Source organism: Fusarium redolens, assembly GCF_020744475.1.
Source record: "Fusarium redolens strain MPI-CAGE-AT-0023 chromosome Unknown BKA55scaffold_13, whole genome shotgun sequence".
Lineage (NCBI taxonomy): Eukaryota > Fungi > Ascomycota > Sordariomycetes > Hypocreales > Nectriaceae > Fusarium > Fusarium redolens.
Window position 1 is genome coordinate 427,062 of NW_025763676.1, and position 25,717 is coordinate 452,778.

Below are 25,717 nucleotides of genomic sequence, written 5' to 3' on the forward strand. Positions count from 1 at the left end.
AGGTCGAGGTGATAAAACCTACTAATAATGAGAAACTAGTAAGTGCAAACTAAATCATGTTCAATTTAATATCTAGAGATCTATTATTTATGCTGTTTAAACATTAGGCAGTGCTGTTATGGCCCTTTCTTCTCACGGCCAGATGTTCTCATGACTCCATATCAAAGTTTCAAGATAGAGTTTAGCGCGACGTGTCAGAATCATGGTGCCTGGCGCCGATCTCCCGCGTGTCAGCCTGGTTCCATCTCTCCCTGAAACCGATTGCATTTGGGTCTGCTCGTGGGGGCACAGCACATACCATCAGCTGATGGTCTCAGTATTTCTCAGCACGGCACGTCCCTCCCTAGGCTTCGCCAAAGGAACACGGCCTCACGTGAAGGTTTCTGACCAAAATCAGCAGAAAAGCACGTGCAAATCTCCTCAGAACTCACAGCTGCAGGGTGACCCAACTGTCTCGGGCCCGGGGACATCTTCCGCCCGCCTACGTCACATCAGGATAATTGCAGCGATGCGTGGCATATTGAATGCCAATAAATTAGGCTACAGAATAAATTTGATAGGCATCCGAATACACAACAGGCTGCAAGAGGCATCCAATTACGCGTCTCAATTTCATGATATCCCTTTTCATTTCGGTTACATTGATTCGCTTTGGGCAGGGATGCGCTGTGAGGCCCGGATGCAGCGGGGCCTCACATCATTTCAAGGTGGTTTGATGTATCAGCTCAGCTCAGCATGCCGTGCGATTAAAAGGGTTCCTTGACCGCTTAACCTCGTGTTTATCCTTCCATCCTTCTCTCCTCTTTCTTTTCTTGTTTATCCTGCGCCGTTCTGCAGATAAGAGTCATTGACCATGGCGTTGAAGCAGAATGGAGGCGCTCATTTGAGTAGCGATATTGACTTTATTCCGACACCCAAAGCGCCCGCTGACGTACTCTCGACTGGCAAGAATCCGGGCGTTCCATTGACCAACGCAAGTCTCGTCGCATCGAATCGCACAGTGTCATGTCTACTAATTGATCAATAGTCTCCCGCTATTAAAAACGCTCCGCTTCCCGCCGACGGCCCCGGATACGAACAATGGTCCAACATCTTCCTCGGCGCCGCTCTTTACGGAGTTCCCCAATGGCTCTCATGGAAACTCGGCGGCGGTTTCAAAACTGCTCTTTTCCTCGCCATTTTCACCACTGTCCCTGTACTAATCGTCATTTGGACATTCATGTCACGATTGAGTCCGCGAATTAACGATAAGGTCCATTTACCCGGCCGACCGATCGAGTTCTACCTTACCTTTAAAACCGACCAACTTCGCGCACGATACACAGGCCGCCATAAAATCCCCATGAATAAATTCTTTGAGCTTTATTTCACTGGCCAAGTTGATCTCAATGCTGACGCCCTCGAAACGTTTGAGTATCGACATGATTGGGCTACGTTTAATTTCACCAGCGAGACATTCAATTATCTTTTATTCAATTTCTTTCCCGATGTTATTCTTCATTTGCGATCGCAAGATGAAGAGCAAGTTCGTACCAATTACGACAGCGGAAATGATCATTACGCTTGGTTTCTGGGCCCACGAATGATCTACACCTCTGGCATAATTTCAGACCCCACGCGCGAAGAAACACTCGAAGAAATGCAAGACAACAAACTCGCCATCGTCTGCGAAAAAATTAATATCAAGCCCGGCGACCGAGTTCTCGATATTGGCTGCGGATGGGGCACGTTGGCGAAATTCGCGAGCTTGAACTACGGTGCGAACGTCACGGGCGTAACGCTCGCCAGAAATCAGGTTGAGTGGGGAAACGATGGGTTGAGAAAAGCGGGTGTGAGTGAGGAGCAGAGTAGGCTTTTGTGCTGTGATTATCGTGATATTCCGGAGCAGAAGTTTGACAAGATCACGCAGCTTGAGATGGCGGAGCATGTTGGTGTGAGGCGGTTGACAGGGTTTTTTCGACAGTGTTATGAGATGCTTGAGGATGACGGGGCGATGTATGTTCAACTGTCGGGGTTGAGAAAGGCGTGGCAGTATGAGGATTTTATTTGGGGGCTGTTTTTGAATAAGTATATCTTCCCCGGCGCTGATGCGTCCACGCCGCTGTCCTTTTACGTTGGATGTCTCGAGAGCGCTGGGTTCGAAGTCAAGAGGTAAGCATTCCGAGATTCTTTGAAGCATTTACTAACTTGCTGTAGTGTTGACACTGTTGGTGTCCATTACTCCGGAACACTCTGGCGATGGTACAGAAACTGGCTTGGAAATGCCGAAAAGGTCAAAGCCAAGTATGGTGTGCGATGGTTCCGCGTACGTATTCTGAACTACCCATAACCTGTGACGATATGGCTGACTTGAGCAGATCTGGGAGATTTTCTTGGCTTATTCCACTATTGCGTCTCGTCAAGGTTCCGCTACTTGCTTCCAGATCGTGGTTGTCAAGAACCTCAACTCGACTCAGCGAATCAATGGTGTTTACTCCCAGTATGGTCTACATGGTGCTCTTGAAGCGGCTCGAGCTGCTGGAAAGGCTGTTCTGCCAAAGTGATGAGGTTTGGTTGGGGAATGTGAACATCGGTGGTATGAAACCACTTCCATGTTGAGTTTCAGTTTGTAGCTGGTGGTTGGTTTTTGTGGTGTAAATTTATGTCTGTTAACTTTGTATTGCTGGTACCAGCCAACGGAAGACTGTGTAGCTGGAAATTCTACATCTTGATTTCAGCTTTCAATACCAATAAGAATCATTTGAAAAGATGATGTAAATCCAAAGAAGTGACATACGATTTAACAAAGTTCATAAGGCATTAGTTGATAGCAGCATACAGACCAACAACTCCTCCAGCCCCAATAAGAACAGCCCTTACAAGATTTAACCATCGGAATTTCTCCAGCAACTCACGAACCTTCTCATCTTCCTCTGCCATGGAACCCCTCTCAGTTTGTTCTTGAGGACCACTCAAATCCGTAAACTCGAAACCCTCACCTGTTCCTTTGACAGATTCCCAAGCACTCCGATCCGTGGATGCACCCTCTCTGGCTGCTTTCTCACTTCTAGCTCCACCAAGTTTATTATTCTCTTTAATAAGCGCGAAGTTTGTAGGAATCATGAGTTGAGTGAATGGTGCGATACTAAGTGCCAGTGCTGCGGCAGTTAAGAATGTATTGGCTTTGGAATTGTTGGTTGAGAAAGCGTATAGTGGTCCTGAACTTGGGAAATTGTTGGAAGATGCAGAGTATATGAAGCCAATGGTTGAAAGCAACGAGGCTGATGGGAAGACGTGTGATCCACGGCTGAAGAGCCATCGAATTGAGGGTAAGGAGCGAGAAGCAGGTTGAGATTGAAGTTCTGGGACATCGAAGAATGTCAAGGTTGAGATGCCGCCTGATGCCATTAAGGCAGTGGTGATCGAGACGATTTCGACTGTAGACATCTTTTCTTGTTAATAAGTGATAAGAGTGAGATAAATAAGAATTAACATTATTGGAATTAGCATGGGTTCTCTTTGAAAGGTTCTGATATATATCTATCATCTATTGGATTATGGATGACGTAATGAGTTTTTGATATGACGCTTCTGCGTATTTGTCGGCCTTTGGGAGATTTCCGTAAACCGCGACGATTCTCCGTCCACAAATTCATAGCTTATGAAAAGATTTGCTTCAGAAAGCATTTACTTTATCAGAGCTTGACTAGTACTTTCTATTGGCGCGCTTGTCCATCGCCACAGCCAACAGGACGTCATCATAGATCAACCTTGACAGCAATCATATGCTGTGAATAAAATCCTGTAACAAACAGCCAACCCTTCTTCTTTCCCCCTTCAAGCTTTGGGTCAATACCGATCAACACAGCTGTAGCCGCTGACCTCAATCTCGTTCCATCATCCTCAAACAGAAGCCTCTTCTCCCACTGGCCATTCTTTGGCTGTGCGAGCCATACCATTACTGGTTCAGTGGCAGTATCAATACCAATGTTCTTTGCAAGCTCACAGGCCTTTGAAAGACCTGCGGAGACATAACCGCTGCTATCGTTGTCTCCACTAGCGAATGGATCGCTGTAGTAGAAGGGGTTATCAACGGCTGCATCGAATGGGATGGTTTCCAGGACTTGGATGGTATGGTCGGGTTTGATGGTTGATATGTGAATATCTCCGCTGGCTGCGCTGCCGATGGCGATTTCGTTGGGCGTTCTACCATGGCCGAGACCATTGTTGTTATGAAGCCCTGTCAGAGCCACTGAAGCCTTAATTCCTGCTGTCGAATCCTTGGAGTTGATGTCGGTGACTTCAACATAGATCGTGTTGGACCATTTTGCGCCATAGTACATATCCTCGACTTGTCGCATAAGACCCTCGCGATAGTAATGATCGTTCGTGACGTAAAACCTTGTCGGAGACAGAGCAACAATATCATTTGGAGTCTGGATCAAAGCATGACTGATCGATCGAACATACTTAACAGTTGAAGATCCAATGCGATGATGGAAGATCTCAATCTGAGAAGCAGCCTTGTTTCCGTCAAACTCATCCTTCTTCCCATCGACGACATGCTGCAGATAATCAGGATTGGGGACATGATTAACAGCAAAAATATAAACCCCATCCTTCACCTTAGGATCAGCGATAACATCGATACCATGCGTAACAAACGGCCCTTCAAAATCCTCAAATTCCAATCTTTTCGATTTGAACGTCTTGGGGTCTATGACGTGGATAGACCCACGGGACTTGCTAGCCGTGAGGGGATCGTGGAGAACGCCCAGACCAGGAAACCACGAAAAGCGCGGGGCGTAGGAATCCTCACATGCTGTGTAGAGCAGCCCGGAGTGAAGATGCAAGTCTTCGCAGACAATTGTGTCGTCAATGGTTATGAAGTCTGCATCGGAAACGATGGTGGATGTTGGGGTTCGGAAGAAGCCGAGAACGGTTGTGAAGCGATTAATTGGGCGGGCGACAAAGATACCTAGACCAACTGTGAGGGCTGATAGTACCAAGGCCTTTGGACCGACTGTAGAAGACTTTGACGGCGGCATTTTCGCAGAATTTGAGAATTTGTTGATGTTGGAAGAAGGGAGGATTTGGGGTTCTCATAAGGGCGATCTTCATGATAAATGAGGGGGACGTGGAAACAGCTAGACTATTTGCCGAGGTCCGAATTTGAGGTTAGATCGTCAACTGAAAAGCAAGACTTATCTGATTTGGGCATGTAAAGGTATGGCGATTGGTATTGACAATCCGATATACGAAGGATTGGAGTTAGCGATGCATACAAGCTGATACTGGATGGAGTAGAGAATGTATATAAGCTGACATCGAATACAAGGCAGGGATTCATGTAACATCTGTGAAATCCTGTGATGTAACCACTGAGCCATAATTGGCTATGGATAGTAGGAAATGATGCAGCTTAGGTTTCGTAGAGTATATAAAGCGGAAAAGCTGTTCTGTGGTTGCAACTGTTACGTACTGCCAGAATTGGCTCCGCGAATCCTTTGCGGCGCAGCGATAAACTATAGTGGCCTAGGACTTTTGATTGGGCCAACAGCAAATGTCAGATGCCCAGAAGCATCTGTCGGGAATTGGGACATTGTCTGAAGCTGAAGCATGGAGCTGATTTGCGGATAACCTTCTTGCTTGCTCAGCCATCATCGGCTTGGTCATGTGTATCAATGCTAAGAGGATTGTCAATTTAGCTCCAATTTAGCATCAATTGAAACTAGTGATCTAATGTCTGAGAATAATACTAACAAATATCAATATTGTTCTTACTAGGACATGAAAAGCTTGAAAACGACGGTTATGGAGGCTCTGCTTATGAGGGCTGAATTATATCGGGTACCTATTTTAAGCCTCAACTTATCAAATCAGGTCTTATCAATCAGTCTACAATTACTAAGCTATCAACAGTATCTAATTGCACAATAGGCTCTTTGTCTGACGTCAAAGGTTACAGAGTTGGACTATACCCTTTGTGACATAATTCGCGATATGGCGTGCTCAAGGGTTCCATATCAAGCACTTATCAGCCTGTCAACTGCCAGGAAACGCACACAATTGGGAAGGGATATGAGCTGTAGCTAGGAAACGGAGATAAGAGAGTTAAAAACGGACAAAGCGTATCGATAATCGTAAGACTTGATGGATATTCCGGACAAAACCATATCAAACCACTACCGTTGAGGGGTTTTATATCATGACCCCCTTCCCATTCAGACTCGCTCTAGGAGACTAAGTTTTTTGGTACACCAAAGGTCCTTTATCGGTAATCCACTAGATTCTCAGGTGTATCCTGAACGACACAGTCAACATGAGTCCTTTCCTCAACAGTGATCGATCACCTTCGCCCGAAGGTTCCATCAAGTTCGGCCCTGAGATCAAAGTCGCTGTAATCGGCGCCGGCGTTAGTGGTATTTGTGCAGCAGCATATCTCCTCAAAGAAGGTGCCGATGTCACTGTATTCGAACGATCTGGCGTCACATCTGGTGTATGGCACTACGACCCAAGGTCCCCGAAAACGCACTACCCCAGCGAGAAGCCCTCTATCGGCGACTATGTGACTTCGCTCCCAGGACAATTCTCCTCGAATCAGAAGATTTCCAAAGCAAGCGCTGCTCATCCTCTCGATACGCAAGATCGCAACGCTCTTGATGTTGCATTCTCTCCTCCGGGCCCCGCTTATTTCGGTCTTCGGAACAACGTCCCTACAAGTCTTCTCTACAGCAATCTTGGTCCATGGCCAGAAGGGACTGAGGATATTACCGGTCATGAAACAATCCAAAGTTATCTCCAAGGTTTAAGTAAGGAATTCGGAGTCGACGATGCAACAGTCTTTTATACACGTGTTGAAGATGTCAAAAAGAGCGATGATGAAACCCACTGGGATCTTCGAACCATAACGCTACTTAAGGGCGGAGGCGATCCGAGAATCATCGAACGGAATTGGAAATTCGATGCTGTCGTTGTGGCAACTGGTCATTATAACTTACCCCGCATTCCAGATACTCCTGGTCTCACTGAATGGAAAGCTCACTTTGGAGATGATGTTATACATACCAAACAGTATCGTCGTCCGGAGCAGTTTGAAGGAAAGACGGTATTGGTTGTTGGTGGCGGTGCGTCGGCATATGATGTTTGTCGTGAGACGAGTGAGAAGGCGAAGAAGGTTATTCAGAGTACCAGGGGCGGTGATTTTGACTTGCCGCCTTCGATGTTTCCTGGAAGTGTTGAGCATGTTGGGGGGATTGAGAAGTTTGTGTTGGAGAAGGATCCAGAAACGGGAGGAATGAGGAGCCGTGTTCTCTTGAGTGATGGGAAGGCTCTTGATAATGTCGATGCCGTCGTTTTAGCGACAGGATACCTAACATCATATCCCTTCCTCGCACAATATCACCGCGATGATATATCCTTCGACAACGCGACGCGCGATATTCTCATAACTTCAGAGGGTAACATGGTGCACAACCTTCACAAAGACATATTCTACACCGAAGATCCAACGCTCTCATTTATCGGCGTACCTTATTACACCGCAACATTCTCACTCTTCGACTTCCAAGCGCAAGTCCTCGCTCGGGTGCTCACTGGCAAGACTACCCTGCCAGACCAAAACTCCCTACGAAAGGAATATGATCAGCGCGTTGCTAATAAGGGACGCGGACGCAAGTTTCATAGTTTGGCGGGAGATGGTGAAGAGATTATGTATGTGAGGGATTTATTGGACTGGGCGAATTCAAGTCTTGTTAGCGATGATATTGAGCCGTTGGATGGGCATTCGAAGGAGTGGTTGGATACGTATAACGAGCAGAGGGAGAAGCGGAAGTTGTTGAGAGTTGCGAAAGGCGCTGAACCTGAGGGATTATGGGCTCGGCCTAGTGATTTAGAGAAGGCATAGCGCTGTGCGAAAGTGGGATGGCATGCAGCTTCAACCGTTGAGTTTTGTACAGAGCAAGAGGAGCAGATTAATTCTCACAAGAGAGGATGTCGTGAAAGATATCTGGTGACTTGGAATAAGATTAGTGACCTTTGAATGGATAATGATTGTTAAGCAAAAGGTCAGCGTGCAATTGGCTCGACTGACCATAACCACTGCGCAAAGACCCACGTAAACGATGGAGGGACTTCAACGCGGACGTCAACAATTTCTCAATCACAGGAATGATGAGTATAGGCAAAACAGAGGGAAGTTATTTGATTGAAACCTCCATTGAATTCGCTTTTCCCTCTTGTTTGTTCGTCTCAAAACGGAACCAGGTGGTTGATGAGTACCTTTTTGGAGGCCTGGAAGCCTCAAGGTTTGGCCAATAGTGTGTCGCAAACCAAGAAACCGATGGAGAGCTGTCAGTCGACTGGCAACAGCGTATAAAATCACAAAAACCATCCATCCATGCAGAAGCTCATCGGGGAACACGAGCCGGGGCTTTGTTAAATGCCTCATCATGCATGCAAACGATCTCACCGATCACGCGCCATTAGACAAATTATCGAATATTCCGTGGGGGATTACCTCCACGCAAGAGGATAAAATAGGCAGAGATTTAAGCATAGCTGACCAACAAGGTCGCAACGGCGGAGCATCAACTGGTTAAGCATATTATTTACCTTAATTGAGAATAAGCGTTGGGTCCCGATCCACTGCCTCTTGATGCCAAGACACCTTGATAGTTACCGCGCAGTGGGAACAAGAACCCTGATAGACATGACATGACAGAATACACCGAGGCTAGTAGTGAGCCTAATAGATACTGCCGGCCTGTGATTTGTTGATTGTTTGGATATGACGCCACTGGGAAATCTCTTGTTGAGGTTTGTTTGCTAATACATCGACCGGTTGAACGGTCAAACCTTGTCAGAGCCCCCCACGAGAGAACCAAGGGTCTAAAAGGTTTTCAGCAGCAGGTGGCTGGCTATTCCCAGAATCTGGGAACCCGGATGCTACCATGGCCTGTAGGAGAGCTGTATAAATACCATCCAGGACCTCCTGCATGAACACTTGTTTCTTCAGCCTCTCAGCCTCATCTTAACTGAACTGCCAATCTCAAACATCCATCTTTCCATCTACAATCAACCGTCAAGATGATGTTCAAGTCCACCTTCGCAGCCATTGTCCTCTTCGGAGCAGCAACAGCCACTCCCATCTTCGGTCGCGAGGAGGCCAGCCAGACAAAGTCTGTCCCTCAGACTACCGCCACCAACAGCGTTTACGACTGGTCTGAGGGCTGGGCCAAGGACTATCCTATCCATCAGTCTTGCAACGCGACGCTTCGTCGTCAGTTGGTTAATGCTCTGGATGAGACTGTTCAGCTTGCTCAGCACGCGAAGGACCATCTCCTCCGATGGGGAAATGAGTCTGAGTTTAAGCAGAAGTATTTCGGTAATGGATCTACTGCTACGCCTATTGGTTGGTATGATCGTGTTATCAACGCGAATAAGGCGGGTATGCTGTTCCGTTGCGATGATCCTGACAAGAACTGCGCTACTCAGGATAGTAAGTGTTCGTACAGAAGCTCGATATGAATAGTAAACTGACGATTCCAGAATGGGCTGGCCACTGGCGAGGTGACAACGCCACCACTGAAACCGTCATCTGCCCTCTCTCCTTCGAGATCCGTCGCAACCTCGACTCCGTCTGCGGTCTCGGCTACACCGTCGCCCAATCCAAGCTCAACACATTCTGGGCCACCGATCTCCTGCACCGCGTCCTCCACGTCCCTACCATCAGCGAGGGCATCGTCGACCACTTCGCCGAGGATTACGCCGAAGCTCTCGAACTCGCCAAGACCGACCCTTCCAAGAGTGTTATCGACAGCGACGCTCTTCAGTACTTCGCCATTGACGTTTACGCTTACGACATTGCTGCTCCTGGCGAGGGATGCACTGGTGAGGCGGAGGAGAAGGAGACTCCTACCAAGGCGGATTCGGCTAAGCCTAGTGCTACCAAGGAGGCTCCCAAGGAGTGTCACACTCATAGTGATGGTGTCGTTCACTGTTCTTAAGGAAGAGCGTGAGCTGGTTTTCGATTCTAATGATCCTTTTTTGTTGTATTGTCGATTAAGCTGAGACCTTTACTGGTATCTTCTTGACGGCAGGCGTCTATTCTATAGGAATTAGAGCTTTTCTGTCTCGCGATTATGCGGACATCGCTGGAATATTGGTTTCGAATAATTCACTTGATGTTGGGGCAATCAGATACAGGCAGATTAGAGCACTTCGCATAGACGGCACAACGGCGAACAATACATAATGATAATTACTACCATCCATCAAGGCTTCAAACATTCCAACTCCTCGTCTAAGTTCTTTCTTTGGCTTCATACAAATTTACTTTCCAACCTGGCGATGATTTGAAGCCTCAGGCCAGCTGTCCGTCGCGCAGAAAGAATAAAGGTGTTCGCGATATTTATTGAACAAGACCCGCAATAGAAGAATTATTGTCTGAAGACGCGACATCTCTTCTATCAGTCGCAAGCGTACTCAATTGGTCGGCATGAATTTGCGGGTAGAAATGCCACTCGTGGGACATACATAATTTAACGACATCGCCGGGAAGTAATTGAGTATCAACTTCTATTGCTACCAGGCATTCATACTGAGGGCGTCTTATGGAAGCTATGTGATCACTTGTCTCACCCTAAGGGTTGATAACAAGGCCTAGCTTTTACGAGACTAAGACCCATTTGCGTATGGTGTATGCAGAGCACTAAATTCTATTGGCCAACTCCATAAGTTTCAAAGTCAACCATTTCAAAGGAGTAAAGTCACCGAAGGCCAAAGGCAAAAGATGTAATCCGCAATGTCCTTGATTTAAGTATTATCCACTATGAAGTAAAGTATATAAGGAGTGTAAAGAGGATGTCCAGCGAAGTAAACCTGTTATGTCCAACTCAAACCCAATCTCATAAGATCATCAAAGCCTCTTCAAGGCTGTCCTCAACCAAGTAGCTATCCCCTGAATCTTCCCCTAACCAACACCTTTTAGTAGTGTCCACCATAGCCGCCCTTCTTGCAAGACTTGCTCCAGCGGTCGTAGTACTTGCCCTTGGGGCACGAGCACTTGCCGTACTGCTCGATCTGTCCCTTGGGGCAGACACACTTGCCGTACTCCTCGACCTTGCCGTCGGGGCACTCGCACTTCTTGTGCCACTTGTTGTAGATCTTGCCGTCGGGGCAGACACACTTGCCGTGCTTGTAGGTCTGGCCCTTGGGACACTCGGGAACACACTTTCCGTACTCTAACTTGAAGCCGTCCTTGCAGACACACTTGCCGTACTCCTCGACCTGGTTCTCGGGGCAGACACACTTGCCATACTCCAAGATCTTGCCCTTGGGGCAGACGCACTTCCACTGGTGCTTGTCGAAGTACTGGCCGTGGGGACACTTGGGAATACACTTGCCGTACTTCCACTCAGTTCCCTTGGGGCACTCACACTGGTGGGAGTGATGGTTGTAGGTCTGGCCCTTAGGACAGTCCTTTACGCATTTGCCGTACTTCCAAGAGGTTCCCTTGGGGCATTCGCACTTGTGAGACCACTTGTTGTACTCCTGTCCCTTGGGGCAGACGGGCACGCACTGGCCATACTTCCACTCAGTGCCCTTGTTGCATTCGCACTTGTCCTTGTGGTGGTTGTAGTATTGTCCCTTGGGGCAGTCCTTTACGCATTTGCCGTACTTCCAAGATGTACCCGTCGGGCAGACGCACTTCCACTGGTGCTTGTCGAAGTACTGGCCGTGGGGACACTTGGGGATACATTTGCCGTACTTGTACTCAGTGCCCTTGGGGCAGACGCACTTGCCATGATCCTTGTCGTAAGACTGACCATGAGGACACTTGGGGATGCACTTTCCATACTTCCACTCAGTGCCGTAGGGACACTCGCACTTCTTGGTGTGAGGGTTGTAGGTCTGAGGCTTGTGGCAATAGGGCTTGTTAGGCACGCATTTGCCGTACTCCCAGGTTGTACCCTTGGGGCAGACGCACTTCTTGCCGTCCCAGGTGAGTTGCTTGTCGTTGCAGACGCACTTGCCGTAGACTTGCTTGGCGTCATGGCCACAGTCCCAGCGCTGCTGAAGAGCGTCGGAGTCATCCCGAGCCTCAAGACCGAAGTCGTTGTCAGCATCGGGGAGAGCCTTGACCGAGACGGTCAGGGCGAAAAGATTGATGAGGAGGTATTTGATATGCATGACAGGCAACTGCAGGCCTTTCAGCAACGAAAGTGGTTTGAAGTAAAAACGAAAGAAGGGGATCGAGTGAAGGAGGAGGTCAGTTGAGTTGAGAGACCAGTGCCTTTCTTGACTTGAGAGTGAAGAGATAGAAACGAATTGGGTGAGGAGATCATGAGGTTTAAGTAGGAGATGTTGACTGCAGAGGGAATACGAGATCTTGATGGTTAGGTCCCCATCCTTGACCAAGATGATCCCAGCATCCAGATAGGAAGTCAGCTCATGCTACTTTGGGAAGCATGGTGCTCCGAGGCATTAGTTCCAAAGCTAAATTCTCTCTTAGACCGGATCATCCTCTCGCAGTGTGACAAGCATGCCAGACCAGCCTCAACTGTGGATGTCAGCTGTCGGACCCCAGGGGGGTTGCATATACCACGCCCGAGGAACAGGGAAGACACGGCAGGACAGGGGGACGAGAAGGTTGGGCTGAGGACAAACCATCACGGGCACGAGGCAGCACGGGACATAGATCAGGCCCAACATTATGCTTACTTGCAACGTGAAGGTAGAACCGGCTCTATACCGGACAGATTTGATAGCGATAACTCAATTCAAGTTAGTGTTTTGTGCCGTGATTTCTAATCTTATGTCCAGTCTGCGTTTCTTGGGACGGTAGACCAGGTTTCAGTGACATGGTGGATAATCTCCGTGATTCGACGGTCAGCTGAATCCATTTCACAGCGGAGAGCGACGAGCCGATGGGTCCATGTTCTGGTGTTCCCATAGATAGTAGCACAGCATAAGTGAGTGTAACGATTTAGTAATGACAGCTGTGACGCACAAGGCGTTTTTCACGCCCGGCAGATGCGCTGGCTACAGGTGGAAGCATCACACCGATTAAGGAATACGAGGTTTAATGCAGTCTTGCAGTTCCAGATGGTGTTGAAGCTGCAACATCTCGTTGGAGGGGAGGCTCATTCCCCGCGCCAGAAAACACAGAAGAAGCTAAACAGTGACCGTAAGGCTGGCTAATGCAGGTTGAATGGGTTATTCCTGGTCTCACACACGGACAACTCACCAGGGGAAAAGGAAAGAAACATGACCAGGACGTGAGACAAGCATTTACACCCTGTCAGGGCCTGGATGTGTCGGAGCCGCGATCTAGGACTATTTTTCCCGTATTTTGCCAAGGAGCTGAGTCCAGGCACAAGCGTATGCGCGCGGAGGTACATAGATCCGTAACTCGTCAATTGGCCAAGTGGAAAACCCGATCTTGTAAATACGAGGCCCAGAAAAGGGGGCATTCACATACGAGGAGTGGATTGGTTGGTAGACAGAGCAGCCACGCACGGGTGAAACAGAATAGCAGCTGTGGGTAAATATAGCCAAGCTGCAGCCACATGGAAAACATGCCATTGCTTTTTTGACCTGCCGCGAGGGGTTGGTACCAGTCAGGAGGGGGAAGAAGCATGCAGCCACATTTTTGGGAATTGGGTGGTCCACCTAAAGAGGGGAAATGATAGTGACCGACCGTTCCGTCTCCGACAACCGATGGAGGGCGAGAGAGCGTTGTACTCATTAACCAGACGTCGGAACATGCTGGAATAACTGCATATGGCGATATGCAAGGGATGTTTGTTCTGTTCTGCTCTGTCGATCTCGCCCAGAGAATCACTGGTCTTGTTTCGTTTCGTTTCATCGACCCCGCCCGAGGATCCGATGCAAGAAAGGAAAAGAAAAACATCGTGTCGCTTCAATAGTGGACGCCAACTCATGCGAATTACAGTTCAAGTTCTTGACAGGGGACCCTTGTTCTCCAGAAGCTTAGAGCCCTAAGCTCGATCGCGGGGACAGTCTTGGCCTGACTTTAGCTCGCTGTTGATCATGATTTCAAGACTGCGAATCACGTATCTGATTGGCTACGCTTGTGCAGACACGGGAAATCTATTCTTGCCAACGCGCATAACTCCTTGACTAATACTTTACCGGTTAGAACCGTTGCGATCTAGCTCTCATCGTTCTTTTCTCTCGGGTAATTTTAACTTTGGTAGTCTCAGTTCGCTTTTCTTACCATGACGGTGATGTCTTACTCCTTTAGCATCGATTACACTCACGATGGACAGGCCAAGCTTGATGTGAGTAGATATCATTGAATAATCGTGACGTTTCCAGGCCGCTACGGGGAACAAACCTGGTTGACATTGCATTTTCAATCGCTACAGCTAAGCTTGGCTGGCAAATCTCACCTGCAGCTCTAGCATCAGGAGAGAAAAGCTCATCGTTATCAAGGCACGAGTGATAGAGTTTTCCGCCGCTTATTTGCGGGGTCTAGTCTCCAATAACCAGGAAACACTATCCGCCTGTTTGTGACGATCCAGGGCTCCATGACTTTCAATTGGTCCCAGAACACGAGAGGCTGGCCCCCCGATTACTTGCCTCTTTTCCCTGTAATTCTTTTTGGGGGAGTTGCTAATGTTTGGTAACTTTATTAACGCCTGCAGAAAATAGTCGTTTTGCCACAACTGTAAAATCCTTGGCTGTACAGGTCAGCTGATGACTGCCATTGTGAGTTGTTTTTTTTTTACGGCTGAATAGCTGAAGCTGTAATCCATGTAGAGGTCAAAGGATGATGCATGTTTCTTTTGGGTCCGAGCGAGCCTTGTTTGCTGCAGTGTTTATCACTAACATCTGTGGCAATTGGCTTTTCAGCTCGATATTGCTTTTTTCACATGGCGTTTTCTTTTGACACGGCACTATCAGATCATTAACTGGCAGATACGTCGTGTAACTCTTTACCCGCCGTCATCCATGATAGGTCAAGCAGAGCTATAGGAGTAATCACCTAAGTCGATGCCTTCAGACAACGCCTGATCTGCAGTCAGACTTTCTCAGCATATTGCCTGAAATCGACACGACCCACGTGCAGTAAGCATCTTACGGCATTGTCCAATGACTGTGTTGTCTTAACGTAAGCCCATCGTCCATGTTGAGCTACTCCTCCAACAAATGATATTGATGCCGTCACTATACCCCCGACATCCGATGCATACAGCACAGCATGCCATTAGTAGATGTATTCTTCACCGTCCTTCTGCATGCTGACCCAAGTCTTCCAGCATTGGTAGCTGAGAAAAGCCACCAGAATGCGGATTCGCCGGAAGTGTTGTGTGACATCGGGTAAGCAAGCCTTCAATACTCTATTCTGTCGGACCTCAGCGTCATTGACTTGAGGCTGGAGAATTAGGGTATCGAGCTATGCCCCGAGATTTTGTTCAGCAGATTCAGTTGAGAGCCTTGCGGTTTAAAGTTTGGCGATACGAGGCTCGGAGTTCACCCTACATGTGTCATTCAATGGGATTTTCCTTGAACGATAACTCTTTGCCAAGGTGGACTTCGTATAATGTTCGTGATCATGACGTCCAGGTAACACTGAATGAATACGGCAGTTGACACGAAATTCATCTACCGTCTGTAACATCTTTCTACGGTGTAAAACGTGGACAATTGATTGAAATTCGTGCCTTAAATGCTGGTTGCAACACGCCCAAAAGAAGTCGGCCACCAATCGAGCTCTTCACCAGTCGTAAAGAATGCACTTCATCCCAAGCTACTCCCCAGATGTGCTTTTTGTAACTGAATTGAGACGTCGTCGCTTTACGCACTGATCAGCATTCCAGTAGAAGCGCGTTCCTGGTCACTGTGCCTAGCGCAATTGCGCCTCAGATAAAATCCGCCACGGCGCCGAACCCTCTAGCCAGTGCTCGCTGTCTTTGAATGAGACGCGGTGGCGCATGGGTCTCTGACTTTTAACGGTTCCCGCATTCCAGTCGTCCCAGCTAACGGGTCAACAGCATGCCATTTGGAAATACGAGACCGAATTGAGGAGGTAATTGCCGTATGGAGATGAATTAAACCTTTCCTTAGTAACAGTTGACTTTTATGGATGTCTTGTGACTATAGTCCTAAAGTTTAATTCATGAGAGTTTGCGGAAAGGTATTTGCCATTGGACAGGTCACGATGGAGGTTTGCGGGCGGAGATGGCTTCTTTTGCGTCTTCTCCGCTTGCTGACGGGCCTTATCCCAGGTCAGCCAAACTCGTGCTCTTGGCCAACTTTGACTTGGAAAATTCTTCTGGGTTCTCATTTATTCGAGTCGGATGGATTACAATTGCCCTCTGCATTATGCATTCGGTGGATAATGTCTGACTTCATGACTGAAGCCCTCCAAGAGCATGTCCAAGCAGCTTTAACCTCGTAGCTAGCTTTTTCTACCAACGTTCCCGCCCGCTGGTTAGCTAACAAACGTACTGGATGTAAATACCTTAGCTTCTTGTGCTGTTGATCTGTAGCAAGGCAGTTTCCTTCGACCCCAACGTCTCTTTCTTGTACCCAAAGCTCCCGACGTTGATACCTAGATACAGCCATCATACAAATGTCTTGTGATGATGCCACGAACTATCTATATGGTTTATTTATTGTTTAGACCCCGTTTTAGGCTTCATTATTATCAATATCTATTCATACTGCCTACCATCCTTCTTAAACAGCCCAGAATGCGGCACATGTCCATTTCCCCATTAACTTCAATAAACATGCACGCCACTCATATCTGCAAGATTTAAGTGGACCGCGTCGAATTCTCCGAATCTGTGCCTCATCTATAGGGTGACAGCTATGTAAGTTGGTGTCATATATACACATACCAAGGGCGTAGAGACAGAAGACAGGCTGCCTCCCAATGCATGTATGATTTGCAGTCTGTAAAGATTGTTTTTTTGCTTTTTCAAGTTGTAACGGATATTACGACTGACAGACAGCCTTTAAGAAGTCTTCGAGAAATCTCCAACTTGTTATAATAAGACGGACAAGGTGCATGAGACTATCGACACTATGAGGTAACTTCTCAGTGCCGCCAAAACTTTATATCCCTCTTCAGAGTTTTATGGCTATTCTTTCGAAAACAATTCAGATACGAATGAGTATCTGGTAAAATATGAAGTCTTGATGTCTATTGATAACGGCGTAACATCAAGGTCAGTTCTTATCTCTGATAATATGCTGTGATACCCCACGCCATATCCTCGCATATGTACTGATAGTCCGACCCAAAAAGTAAGCTTAATTGGACCTTCTCACCTTGCGACATTCATCCATCGATGGCGCCATCTGAAGTATTGTGACAGATGCATTGGATGCGCGTCAAGGATGGAGTGCACCCGTTGTCAATAGTCGGATCTTGCATATGCAGTAACTTTCGATCTCTGCGCACGGCACGTTTGTTCGAGAAGATTTCGATGCTTCAATAGTTCAGAGATTTGCATGCATGGACTACAGCCTTGCTGCGATGTTACTGCGTTGAAGGGTGCAGAGGGGCGTTGATGGTGACATTTGAGCTGAGATAACGCCATAGGGGTCCTGAGGTTGCTTCAACGTGGTTGATCGATGGGTTCGGCCAGTCATTTGAGAGTGCGATGATCCAGAACGCCTGATTGGGGTTTGTTCTATAGTCTTTCTGCTGGTTTGCCATGGATAACTGAGAGGAGCGAAAAGAGTCAGGTTAAATAACAATGTTCAAAGACAATTTTGGACTGTCAATTCTAGCTCTTGCATATCGGTACTGCAGATATATACTATGTAATTCTGTAAGATATTGTCATTCAACTGCATAATTTTACATTTAAAAAAAATGGGACCATGTTGTTGGCGCATTAACTTGATGACCTCTCAACTCGATTGTATGACTGGTGTTGAGAGTTGAGACAGGGTATTGTGGCTGTGCTGAGAAGGCAGTTTGTGGCGGTGATGTGACAAGCCACGGAAGAGCCAAACTCAGGTCATGCGGGGTAAAAGCCAACGGAATTAATGAAGCATTCACAGTCACCATCAGAGATCAAAGTGATGAGAAACATATCACATTATACAGAGATATTCGTTTGTTCACACGTCAATTGCTATATGTATACGGTGACTCAATCACTATGTACAAAGAATATGTTTTACGTGGGATCCAGTAACGATCCATCATTCCATCCACGTAAAGATCAGAATCTCAATCATCCATCTCACACAAACTCAGCTTAGTGCTTGAGGGCACGCTTGGCCTTAGCAGCTCGCTTAGCAGCTCGCTTGGCGGCGCGCTTGGCGGCACGCTTAGCCTTGCACTTGCCACCAGTAGAAGGAGCCTTGGTAGCGACGGGAGCAGAGGTCTCAGCAGGCTGCTCAACGGGAGCCTCAGTGGGAGTAGCAGCGCTGGCAGCCTCTGTGGAAGCAGGGGCAGAAGCGGCGGGAGCATCGGTAGCAGGAGAAGAGGCAACAGGAGCGTCGGTAGCGGGAGCGCTGGCAACGGGAGCAGCGCTGGCAACGGGAGCAGCGCTGGCAACGGGAGCAGCGCTGCCAGAGTCGGAACCCTTGTCGTTGGTGCAGTCACCGTCGCTAGCCTGGCCAGCAAAGTTGGGAGTGTGATCCTCACAGCCGCTGGGCCAGACCTTGGGGCCAGGAGCAGTGTAGTTGGTGACGGGAGGGTAGTAGATGCTGAGGAGCAGACCGGGGTCGGTGGCAGTGTAAGCACCAGGGAGGGAGACGACGGGAGAAGGCTTGCCGGCACCGTTACCGTCAACGGTGAGCTGGGCGCAGCCAATGTAGAACTGAGCACCGTTCTTCTCACCAGCGCCGTGAAGACCAACGTGCTCAGCGCGCATGAGGTAAGTACCCTTGGGAGTCTCCTTGGGAAGAGTAAAGGTGAAGTTGGTGATACCGTTGGATTGACCGTTCATGTAGTTGGCCCACTCAATGCCCTGCTCACCAATGCTCTTCCAGGTCATCTCGTAGACCTTGAACCAGTCTCCATCACCGAGGTAGTCAGAAGCCTCGGTGCCATCAGGTGCCTTGCTCAGGTAGACAGCGAGAGGACCGGGGTGACCCATGTCGTTGGCGACGGTGAAACCAACCTCATCACCGGGAGAAACCTTGTGAGTCTTGGTAGCAGCGCGGATATCCTTGTCGAGACCACCGGCGTTGCAGATGATGTCCTTGGAGGTGACGTCGGTGATGGGACTGTTGTTGTTGGTGGTCTTGCGGACGTACTCATAAGGCTCGGTGACCTGGCCGTTGACGATGAGAGCGTCGAAGTTGTAGTGCGCGAAAGCGGTAGGGAGAGCGGCGACGATGGCCAGAGCGGTAGAGAAAGAGGATCGCATCTTGAATGTTGCTTAAAAAAGGATTGTTATAGTGGTAGTTTCGTAGAGTTGGACACGAAGAATAGCTAAACCACCAGGGTCTGCAAAGAATGAAATGATCTCGTAGAGAAAAAGTGAAAAGAAAGGCGCAAGCAACAGCTGCGAAAGTAAGAATCAGATCTTTGGATGGAAAGAATGGGATGAGGAGAAGAAAGAAGAGACGGAAACAGGAGGGAAGTCCATGCCTTTATCTAGGTAAATTGGAGCCATGGCAGAGGATCCCCTTGTTTCTCGGATGTGCACTTCATTGCTGGAATATCGGTGGGTAATACGCGCCAACTGAAACTGTTCCTTACGTTAGACGCCGGCGACGATTATTGGGCCATCAGCCAATGCTTGAAGAAACTGTTTAAGGGGTTTTGTTTGAGATTTGGTGAGTTTGGTGAGATACCCTGTCTTGTCAGCTACGCGAGACGTCTCATATCTCGGACATCTAAGCGCTTTGGGCGATTGGGCGAGGGAATCGCGAAACTGTTTGGAGAAACAACTTGGCGTTTCGATATAAGGTTGTTTATAACTGTAAGTGAAGAATACAAGTGAAATAGTGTCTATTTTATATCACCGGTTCCCATGTAAAGTCAATCGTAGATTGTAATTAATTCTCAAAACTCAATCGCCAGAATCAATCTCACAGCCTTGGCGGAGGTGAAGGTGAAGTGATTGGTGGAAATTGATGCTCACAGGGGGTTCATTGCCGGATGTAACAGGTGAGTGGAGATCATTTCAGCGCGAAGAAACGGAACGGAACAAGTTCAGATGAACGGAAGAATTACGAAGAAGCGTGACATTCTGGCCTTGGCCTATTTACATGTGATGTTCCCCATTTCTGTCCCTAGACATCGGCCTTATCGAAATTACGAATAAAATCGTAGTAAAACTTTGCCATGTTCATTTGCTCACTCATCAATAGCCGTTCATTAACGCCATGGATGTTGGAGAATGACTTGAGGCTGCCGGGGCTCCACCTGTAGATGTTTCTGGAGAGATCTGATTGGGGTCAGCAGAGGAACGAAATACCCTAGACTTGAAACTCACTGAGATAATGTCGAGTGTCGGTATTGCCCGTCATGGCTCCTGGAGCTGCAACGACTGTCTTGGCCTCTTGAGCAAATGAATATCGTACAGTTCCTGCGAAAATATCCCAAACTGGACCGGTTGTTGGTGATTGAGGTGTTATGTACGACTTTTTCTTGGCTGTGATGGTCAAAGTACCCTTGTAATTTTGATGCCAGAGATCATCATCCTTCTTGCATTGGCGCGAGAGGTTGTTAGCAGCGAGATACTCATCATAATCCTCATCATCCTCAAAAGCCTCCACTCGAAGCTTATGACTCGCAGCAATATCCTTGATCAACCCGACAATTCGATGCTGAATGCTCCCAATGCTATCCTGCGGCGCATACCGATGGTTAACGCCAAGAGTCACAAACTCGGGTAAAGCGTTGATCTTTTGACCTCCAGATATAACATCAATTGCCTGTGAGGTTTGAACCATGTACTGCATATCGCGCGACAGCTTAGTCAAGAATTGCGCAACACCTTGTAGATCTCCACCGTTGACAAGCTTAGTGAGATCTGGGAAGACATGGGGTGAATGCTCGGCGAAGCAAGCGAGGCACTGATGAATGGCACCGTCCTTGGCGATTTCGGGCTTGAAGGGATTGTGTTCCAGTGTCGTAACGATTTCAGCCATTATGCCGATTGCTGTATGCGGTGTTGGCACGGAGCTATGGCCACCGACAACACTGACGTTGAACCAAACATCAAGATAACCCTTTTCGTAGACTGCTGGGAGTGCGTATAAAACATCTCCCATCTTCTGAAGACCAGCACCGCCTTCATCGAGAATAGCAGCAATGCCATGCTCTCCATATCTCTTCTCTAAATGTTTCGAGATATGACCTGCGCCACGGTGACCAGAGCATTCTTCATCAAACCCAAAAGCCAGAATGACCGTGCGTCGGGGTTTGTAAGTCTTCTGAGATAAAAGTGCTTCTAGGGCAGACATTTGTGCTGTGATGGCTGATTTATCATCCGAAGCACCGCGACCCCAGAGATAGCCATCGGTTTCGTTGTAGAATGCGTCGAAGGGCGGATGGACCCATTCGTGGAGTGTTCCGGCGGCTACCGGTACGACGTCTTGATGGCCTGCTAGGAGAATTGGCTGGAGGGATTTATCGGAGCCGTGGAGGGTGTAGACGAGGCCGAATCTGTTGACTTTTTCTGGGGTGATGTGTTTATGACTGATTTTATTTAGATTGTTATTCATATAGGGTGATTGAATGGACTAACACGGTGGGATATGCTTTCTTTAGCATTTTTGGAATGTCGTTGAATGGCTTCCACCTATCATCCGTATCCAAATCTCCCATATCGTCATAGCAGATCGATGGGATACGGACAAGGGACTGATGTTTCTTGACCATCAATTGCAGTGCTTTCTTGCTGGAAAACAAGCCCTGCGAACTGTCAAGCCCGTCGTCGGAGGGGTTCAATGGGGCGGGAAGATGACATTTCGGATTACTGTCTGCGGTGCCAGCGACGTTATTCTTGTCATGAAGACGATGCTGCGCATCATGAGAAAACGCGAAAGCTGTACCAGCCACGAAAACCGTGGAGACAATATCAGTGAATCTCATCTTGATGTCTTAGTTTGAGCTTGACAATCAGATCATGGAGAATATGGACATGATCGGTCAGAGCATCCTTATACTTTGTCTACACGAAAGAGTTTCTTGGCACTTCATTATCACTATTCCCAACACAGGCACCAAGAAACGAGTTACGAGGTATTCGTCAGCTCATCATGAGAGCTGAGAAGTCTTTCGCATCCGGCATTTTAAGGTTCAGACCCCGCAACCAGCCTGCAACAATCGCGTGATGGGCAAGTCTGGAATGATGACAAGAGTTAAAATTCTTTCGGATGAGACAGCCGAATGTCTCGGCCGTGTCTTGGCGATGGAAGATACCGATGACCGAGGCATTGAAAAGAATGTGAATAATTAATAAAATACATTTTGTAATGACATATGAAACAATTTGGTCTGTAATCTATACACTGATTCTGTTGCGTATCGCGCCTAGTCCTTCTTCTCCTGATCCCCTGGCTCTTCATTCCTCTTGACCTGTTGAATAAGAGTAACACCCGCCAACTCACTAGCACCATCATGGACCTGCTTCGTCCAAAACGGATCCCTCTCCATCACCAAAACTGACTTGCGTCGCTCACGATGCGCTTCACGTACCGCCAGTCCAGATTGCTGTTTCTTCGTCTCCAGTTCTTCAAGGTATTTAACGCGGTTTGCATAGCGCTGGTTGTAATCTTCTCGAATACGCTCTGAACCAATCTGTTGAAGAGTAAAGCGGACCAAAGATCGAAGGAGGAGAAGAACGTGTTCGCTGATAAAGACCGTGACGGGGAGAGTCGCCCAGTTTCCCAATGTATTACCGATTTTATCGGCGCTGAAAAGATGCACGATGGCGGCGGTGCAGATACTTCCGAGCCATGTTAACGCTTCGAGGGAGTAGATCCAAGGGCCAATTCCGTCTGAGCGAACTGGCGCGGGGCGTTGATGCTCCAATGAAATCTTTGCGAAATCAGATCGTAGCTCAATCCAGTTGTTGATGAGAAAACCCATTGGGATGATTGGCCAGACCGGTGAAAATAAAGCGAGATAACCGAATTGGAGAACGATTTCTGCAATGTCATCTTGGACGTTGTACTTTGGAAGAATCGCCTCATTGCGCACTCGTGATAAGAACGCTGTTTCTTCAGGATCATCCTTGACCACCGCAAGAAGCATATCGCCCTTTGATCTCGCCCTTCGATAATCTCTATACCAATCCGAAAACTTATGCTTCAGCATCGGAACGATGTTCTCTTCAAAGAAGCCTGATAGTTGACCTGTGACGGTGAGTGCGATGACTTCGTTTCTCAACCTATCAGCATCAAGATGAAATGGCTGATGAACGAATTTCTTGCCGACGCTAGCAAATGCAGCTGATAAGAAATTTTCGAGCTTGGGAACTACGGTCCCACCAAAGGGAATGTAGATAAATGCCGTGAGGAAGATGGGGAGATAGTTTGTGAACATGTTGAGGACAAAGACTTTTTGGGTGAGTGACATTTCATGGAGATCGGCGGTGCGGTGGTTTTCGAACTCGGTCATCCATTCGGCTGCGTCTTCGAGGGCGGAGGTAATGTAAGGGAGAGATACGGCTAGGAGAATTGTTGGAAGATATTCCTACGGATGTTAGACCAGGCGTTGTTAGTGAAAGTGAGAGACCTACCAAGTAATCCTTGTATGGGCCGGCGTATGTCTCGGAGATCAAAATCTCAATAGTAAACACCGCAATGATAGTGATACCCAGTGCCAGAAACGCCACTATCAAAAACGGAATCTGCAACAGCTGTCTCACGACCTTCTTCCATCTAGGAAAGACATAATGTTTTCGTCCGCCTTCATCAACATACTCATAGTCATACTTGAACTGCGGCCTGTTGACTTTGACATGATGAATACCCTTGACGTTCCAGCGCAGACTAAGATCAATTTCTTGAATCTTCCAGTACTCGAGAAACACAGTGCACCAGACGCTCGTGAGAATGCCGTAGGCGAGGGAATATCGTGGAAGCCAGAGCCACGCGATAACGCCTGTTATGGCGGGGAATGTGAGGAAGAGAAGATAAGCCTGGATGAAGGCGAAGTAAAAAGCGACCTGGGCGTATCAGCTAGTATTCTGATGAGTAAAAGGGAGAGGGGCGTACCTTTGAGCCATGGAGGTTTCGAATCTGATCAATGTCCTCGTTCGTCAAGAAAAACTTTCTGCTCAAATACTTGAGCAAAGACTGATTAACCTTGGAATTATGGATGGGGAATATCGCCTTGACGTTCTCCCATTTTCCTGTTCCGGGTGTGATGCCTGCACCACCGAGATCCTTGGACCAATTGACGATATGATAGACCGAGAGGATATCTTCTGCCTCGTAAGCTCCGTCGACGACTGTGTTTTTATCACCACCTGGGTGATTTGGCGTTATGCCGTATAGCCAGTCCTTAACCCTGCTGCCTCTGTTAGATAAACATACTGTTGAGGGGGAATATCAACTTGCCTTGATTTATAAACCGCGTTCCCGAGGAGTTCACGGGGTGCTTTGGCGAATACAAGAAGGGATTGTTCATAACCAGCTCTGACTTCGACGTCGAAACCAGTTTCTTCCAGGTCTGCGACTAGGGTCTTGAACTCTTGAATAGCAGTATCATGATCTATCAAAATCAGCGCCTCATCTTAGCTCATACTATACTCTCTTACTCACCCGTATCGCCAAAATCGTACAAAACGACATACTTGTCATTGTACGTCGTCTTATCCTCAAACCCCATACTCGGCATCTTCCAGCCTATGAGATCCCTGTGTCTCCGTCTGGCGTCGCGGTCTAGTCAAGCAATACCCCTTGCACGACGGAACATACCAAGAACAACAGATAGCACTGAAATACAACCGCGGAGATCGATCCAGGCTGTGTAAAGAAGTGAATAATATTGTAGAAAAGATGATGAAGGTGAAAAGACACGTTTGGGGGCTCCAATACACGTCAGCTGGGTCCACTTGGCCAAGAATGTTGAGCCGGATTGGGCGGCTAAGTCGGCACGAGAATCTTGGTGTTTTGGCGGATTCTGCTTGGCGATAAAGTTTTTGGGTGATTTGCACTGCCTCGTTTGTACGATGTAGTAATTTCAATTGGGTCGGTTTATTGGTTGTTGCGTATCGAAATTGGATCGACAGGAGTCGTAGGGCTGGAGATTTGCTAATGAATTGATTGCATAGAAACTCAGGATTTTCGTATCTACAATTCCAGGTTCTGTCCATCATAATTATCGCCGTCATCTTACAACTTGGCGTTCATCAGCCAAGAAGCTCCTCGAGTCGTTATCTTATCGCTGATAAGATAGTGAATCATGCAAGAGAAAAGGAATGGGCAAGTCGCGAACATAGTTACGTCTCGAGTTAGGAATGAGAACAAACAAGTCATCTGATCAGGTCGTTATGTAGTTGTTCATGTTGATGATTAGTTGTTTTACATGCATGTAGGAGGTTTGAGAGACGTCGTAAATGAACGTAGGCGGTATTCCTTCCAGAGACAAAGCTCACATTTCGATAGAAGTAAAAGATCTTGAAACTATGCTCCAATAAGCGTCTGATAAATATGTATGTTCTCTGAATCCGGTAGATAATTACTAGTCCTGCCGATCTCCCTGGTATTCAGGTTGCAGGGTAAGGGTAGGGAGCCCTTGTCCCGGCAGATCAATGTCGGCCCTTATATGATTACC

The 25,717-nt window shown here is 47.7% G+C and overlaps 10 protein-coding genes across 10 annotated transcripts; 3 read left to right on the forward strand and 7 right to left on the reverse strand.

Moving 5' to 3' along the window:
- The first annotated feature begins 499 nt into the window (after positions 1–499).
- BKA55DRAFT_575804 (S-adenosyl-L-methionine-dependent methyltransferase) lies at positions 500–2,774 on the forward strand. Its single transcript, XM_046193421.1, has 4 exons — positions 500–973; positions 1,028–2,151; positions 2,197–2,305; positions 2,358–2,774. Exons 1-4 carry the CDS (start codon positions 854–856, stop codon positions 2,541–2,543), a joined length of 1,539 nt encoding a protein of 512 aa, XP_046046324.1. The 5' UTR covers positions 500–853; the 3' UTR covers positions 2,544–2,774.
- Position 2,775: 1 nt separating this feature from the next.
- Positions 2,776–3,498, reverse strand: BKA55DRAFT_575805 (uncharacterized protein). Its single transcript, XM_046193422.1, has one exon. The coding sequence runs from the start codon at positions 3,424–3,426 to the stop codon at positions 2,800–2,802; it is 627 nt and encodes a 208-aa protein (XP_046046325.1). The 5' UTR covers positions 3,427–3,498; the 3' UTR covers positions 2,776–2,799.
- BKA55DRAFT_575806 (uncharacterized protein) lies at positions 3,476–5,061 on the reverse strand. Its single transcript, XM_046193423.1, has one exon. The coding sequence runs from the start codon at positions 5,025–5,027 to the stop codon at positions 3,738–3,740; it is 1,290 nt and encodes a 429-aa protein (XP_046046326.1). The 5' UTR covers positions 5,028–5,061; the 3' UTR covers positions 3,476–3,737.
- Positions 5,062–6,167: 1,106 nt separating this feature from the next.
- On the forward strand, positions 6,168–8,213 carry BKA55DRAFT_575809 (uncharacterized protein). The gene is made up of 3 exons (XM_046193424.1): positions 6,168–7,913; positions 7,964–7,994; positions 8,072–8,213. Exon 1 carries the CDS (start codon positions 6,302–6,304, stop codon positions 7,883–7,885), a length of 1,584 nt encoding a protein of 527 aa, XP_046046327.1. The 5' UTR covers positions 6,168–6,301; the 3' UTR covers positions 7,886–7,913; positions 7,964–7,994; positions 8,072–8,213.
- Positions 8,214–8,803: 590 nt separating this feature from the next.
- Positions 8,804–10,259, forward strand: BKA55DRAFT_740679 (putative peptidase domain-containing protein). The gene is made up of 2 exons (XM_046201453.1): positions 8,804–9,478; positions 9,529–10,259. Exons 1-2 carry the CDS (start codon positions 9,067–9,069, stop codon positions 9,984–9,986), a joined length of 870 nt encoding a protein of 289 aa, XP_046046328.1. The 5' UTR covers positions 8,804–9,066; the 3' UTR covers positions 9,987–10,259.
- Positions 10,260–10,965: 706 nt separating this feature from the next.
- Positions 10,966–11,559, reverse strand: BKA55DRAFT_518060 (uncharacterized protein; the record flags this gene model as incomplete). The annotated part of the gene is made up of 1 exon (XM_046188238.1): positions 10,966–11,559. A coding segment is annotated over one exon (594 nt), but the record flags the coding sequence as incomplete, so codon positions are not given.
- A 3-nt stretch (positions 11,560–11,562) lies between these two features.
- BKA55DRAFT_620132 (uncharacterized protein) lies at positions 11,563–12,289 on the reverse strand (the record flags this gene model as incomplete). The annotated part of the gene is made up of 1 exon (XM_046196757.1): positions 11,563–12,289. A coding segment is annotated over exon 1 (609 nt), but the record flags the coding sequence as incomplete, so codon positions are not given.
- Positions 12,290–18,536: 6,247 nt separating this feature from the next.
- On the reverse strand, positions 18,537–19,340 carry BKA55DRAFT_455180 (glycosyl hydrolase family 61-domain-containing protein; the record flags this gene model as incomplete). Its single annotated transcript, XM_046186075.1, has 1 exon — positions 18,537–19,340. A coding segment is annotated over one exon (804 nt), but the record flags the coding sequence as incomplete, so codon positions are not given.
- Positions 19,341–20,050: 710 nt separating this feature from the next.
- On the reverse strand, positions 20,051–22,211 carry BKA55DRAFT_678004 (uncharacterized protein). The gene is made up of 3 exons (XM_046198129.1): positions 21,678–22,211; positions 20,421–21,628; positions 20,051–20,372 (listed from the first exon to the last, which is right to left on the reverse strand). Exons 1-3 carry the CDS (start codon positions 22,022–22,024, stop codon positions 20,218–20,220), a joined length of 1,710 nt encoding a protein of 569 aa, XP_046046332.1. The 5' UTR covers positions 22,025–22,211; the 3' UTR covers positions 20,051–20,217.
- Positions 22,212–22,307: 96 nt separating this feature from the next.
- On the reverse strand, positions 22,308–25,017 carry BKA55DRAFT_620141 (calcium-activated chloride channel-domain-containing protein). The gene is made up of 5 exons (XM_046196758.1): positions 24,703–25,017; positions 24,499–24,652; positions 24,154–24,448; positions 23,676–24,104; positions 22,308–23,629 (listed from the first exon to the last, which is right to left on the reverse strand). Exons 1-5 carry the CDS (start codon positions 24,776–24,778, stop codon positions 22,466–22,468), a joined length of 2,118 nt encoding a protein of 705 aa, XP_046046333.1. The 5' UTR covers positions 24,779–25,017; the 3' UTR covers positions 22,308–22,465.
- Between the last annotated feature and the right edge of the window lie 700 nt (positions 25,018–25,717).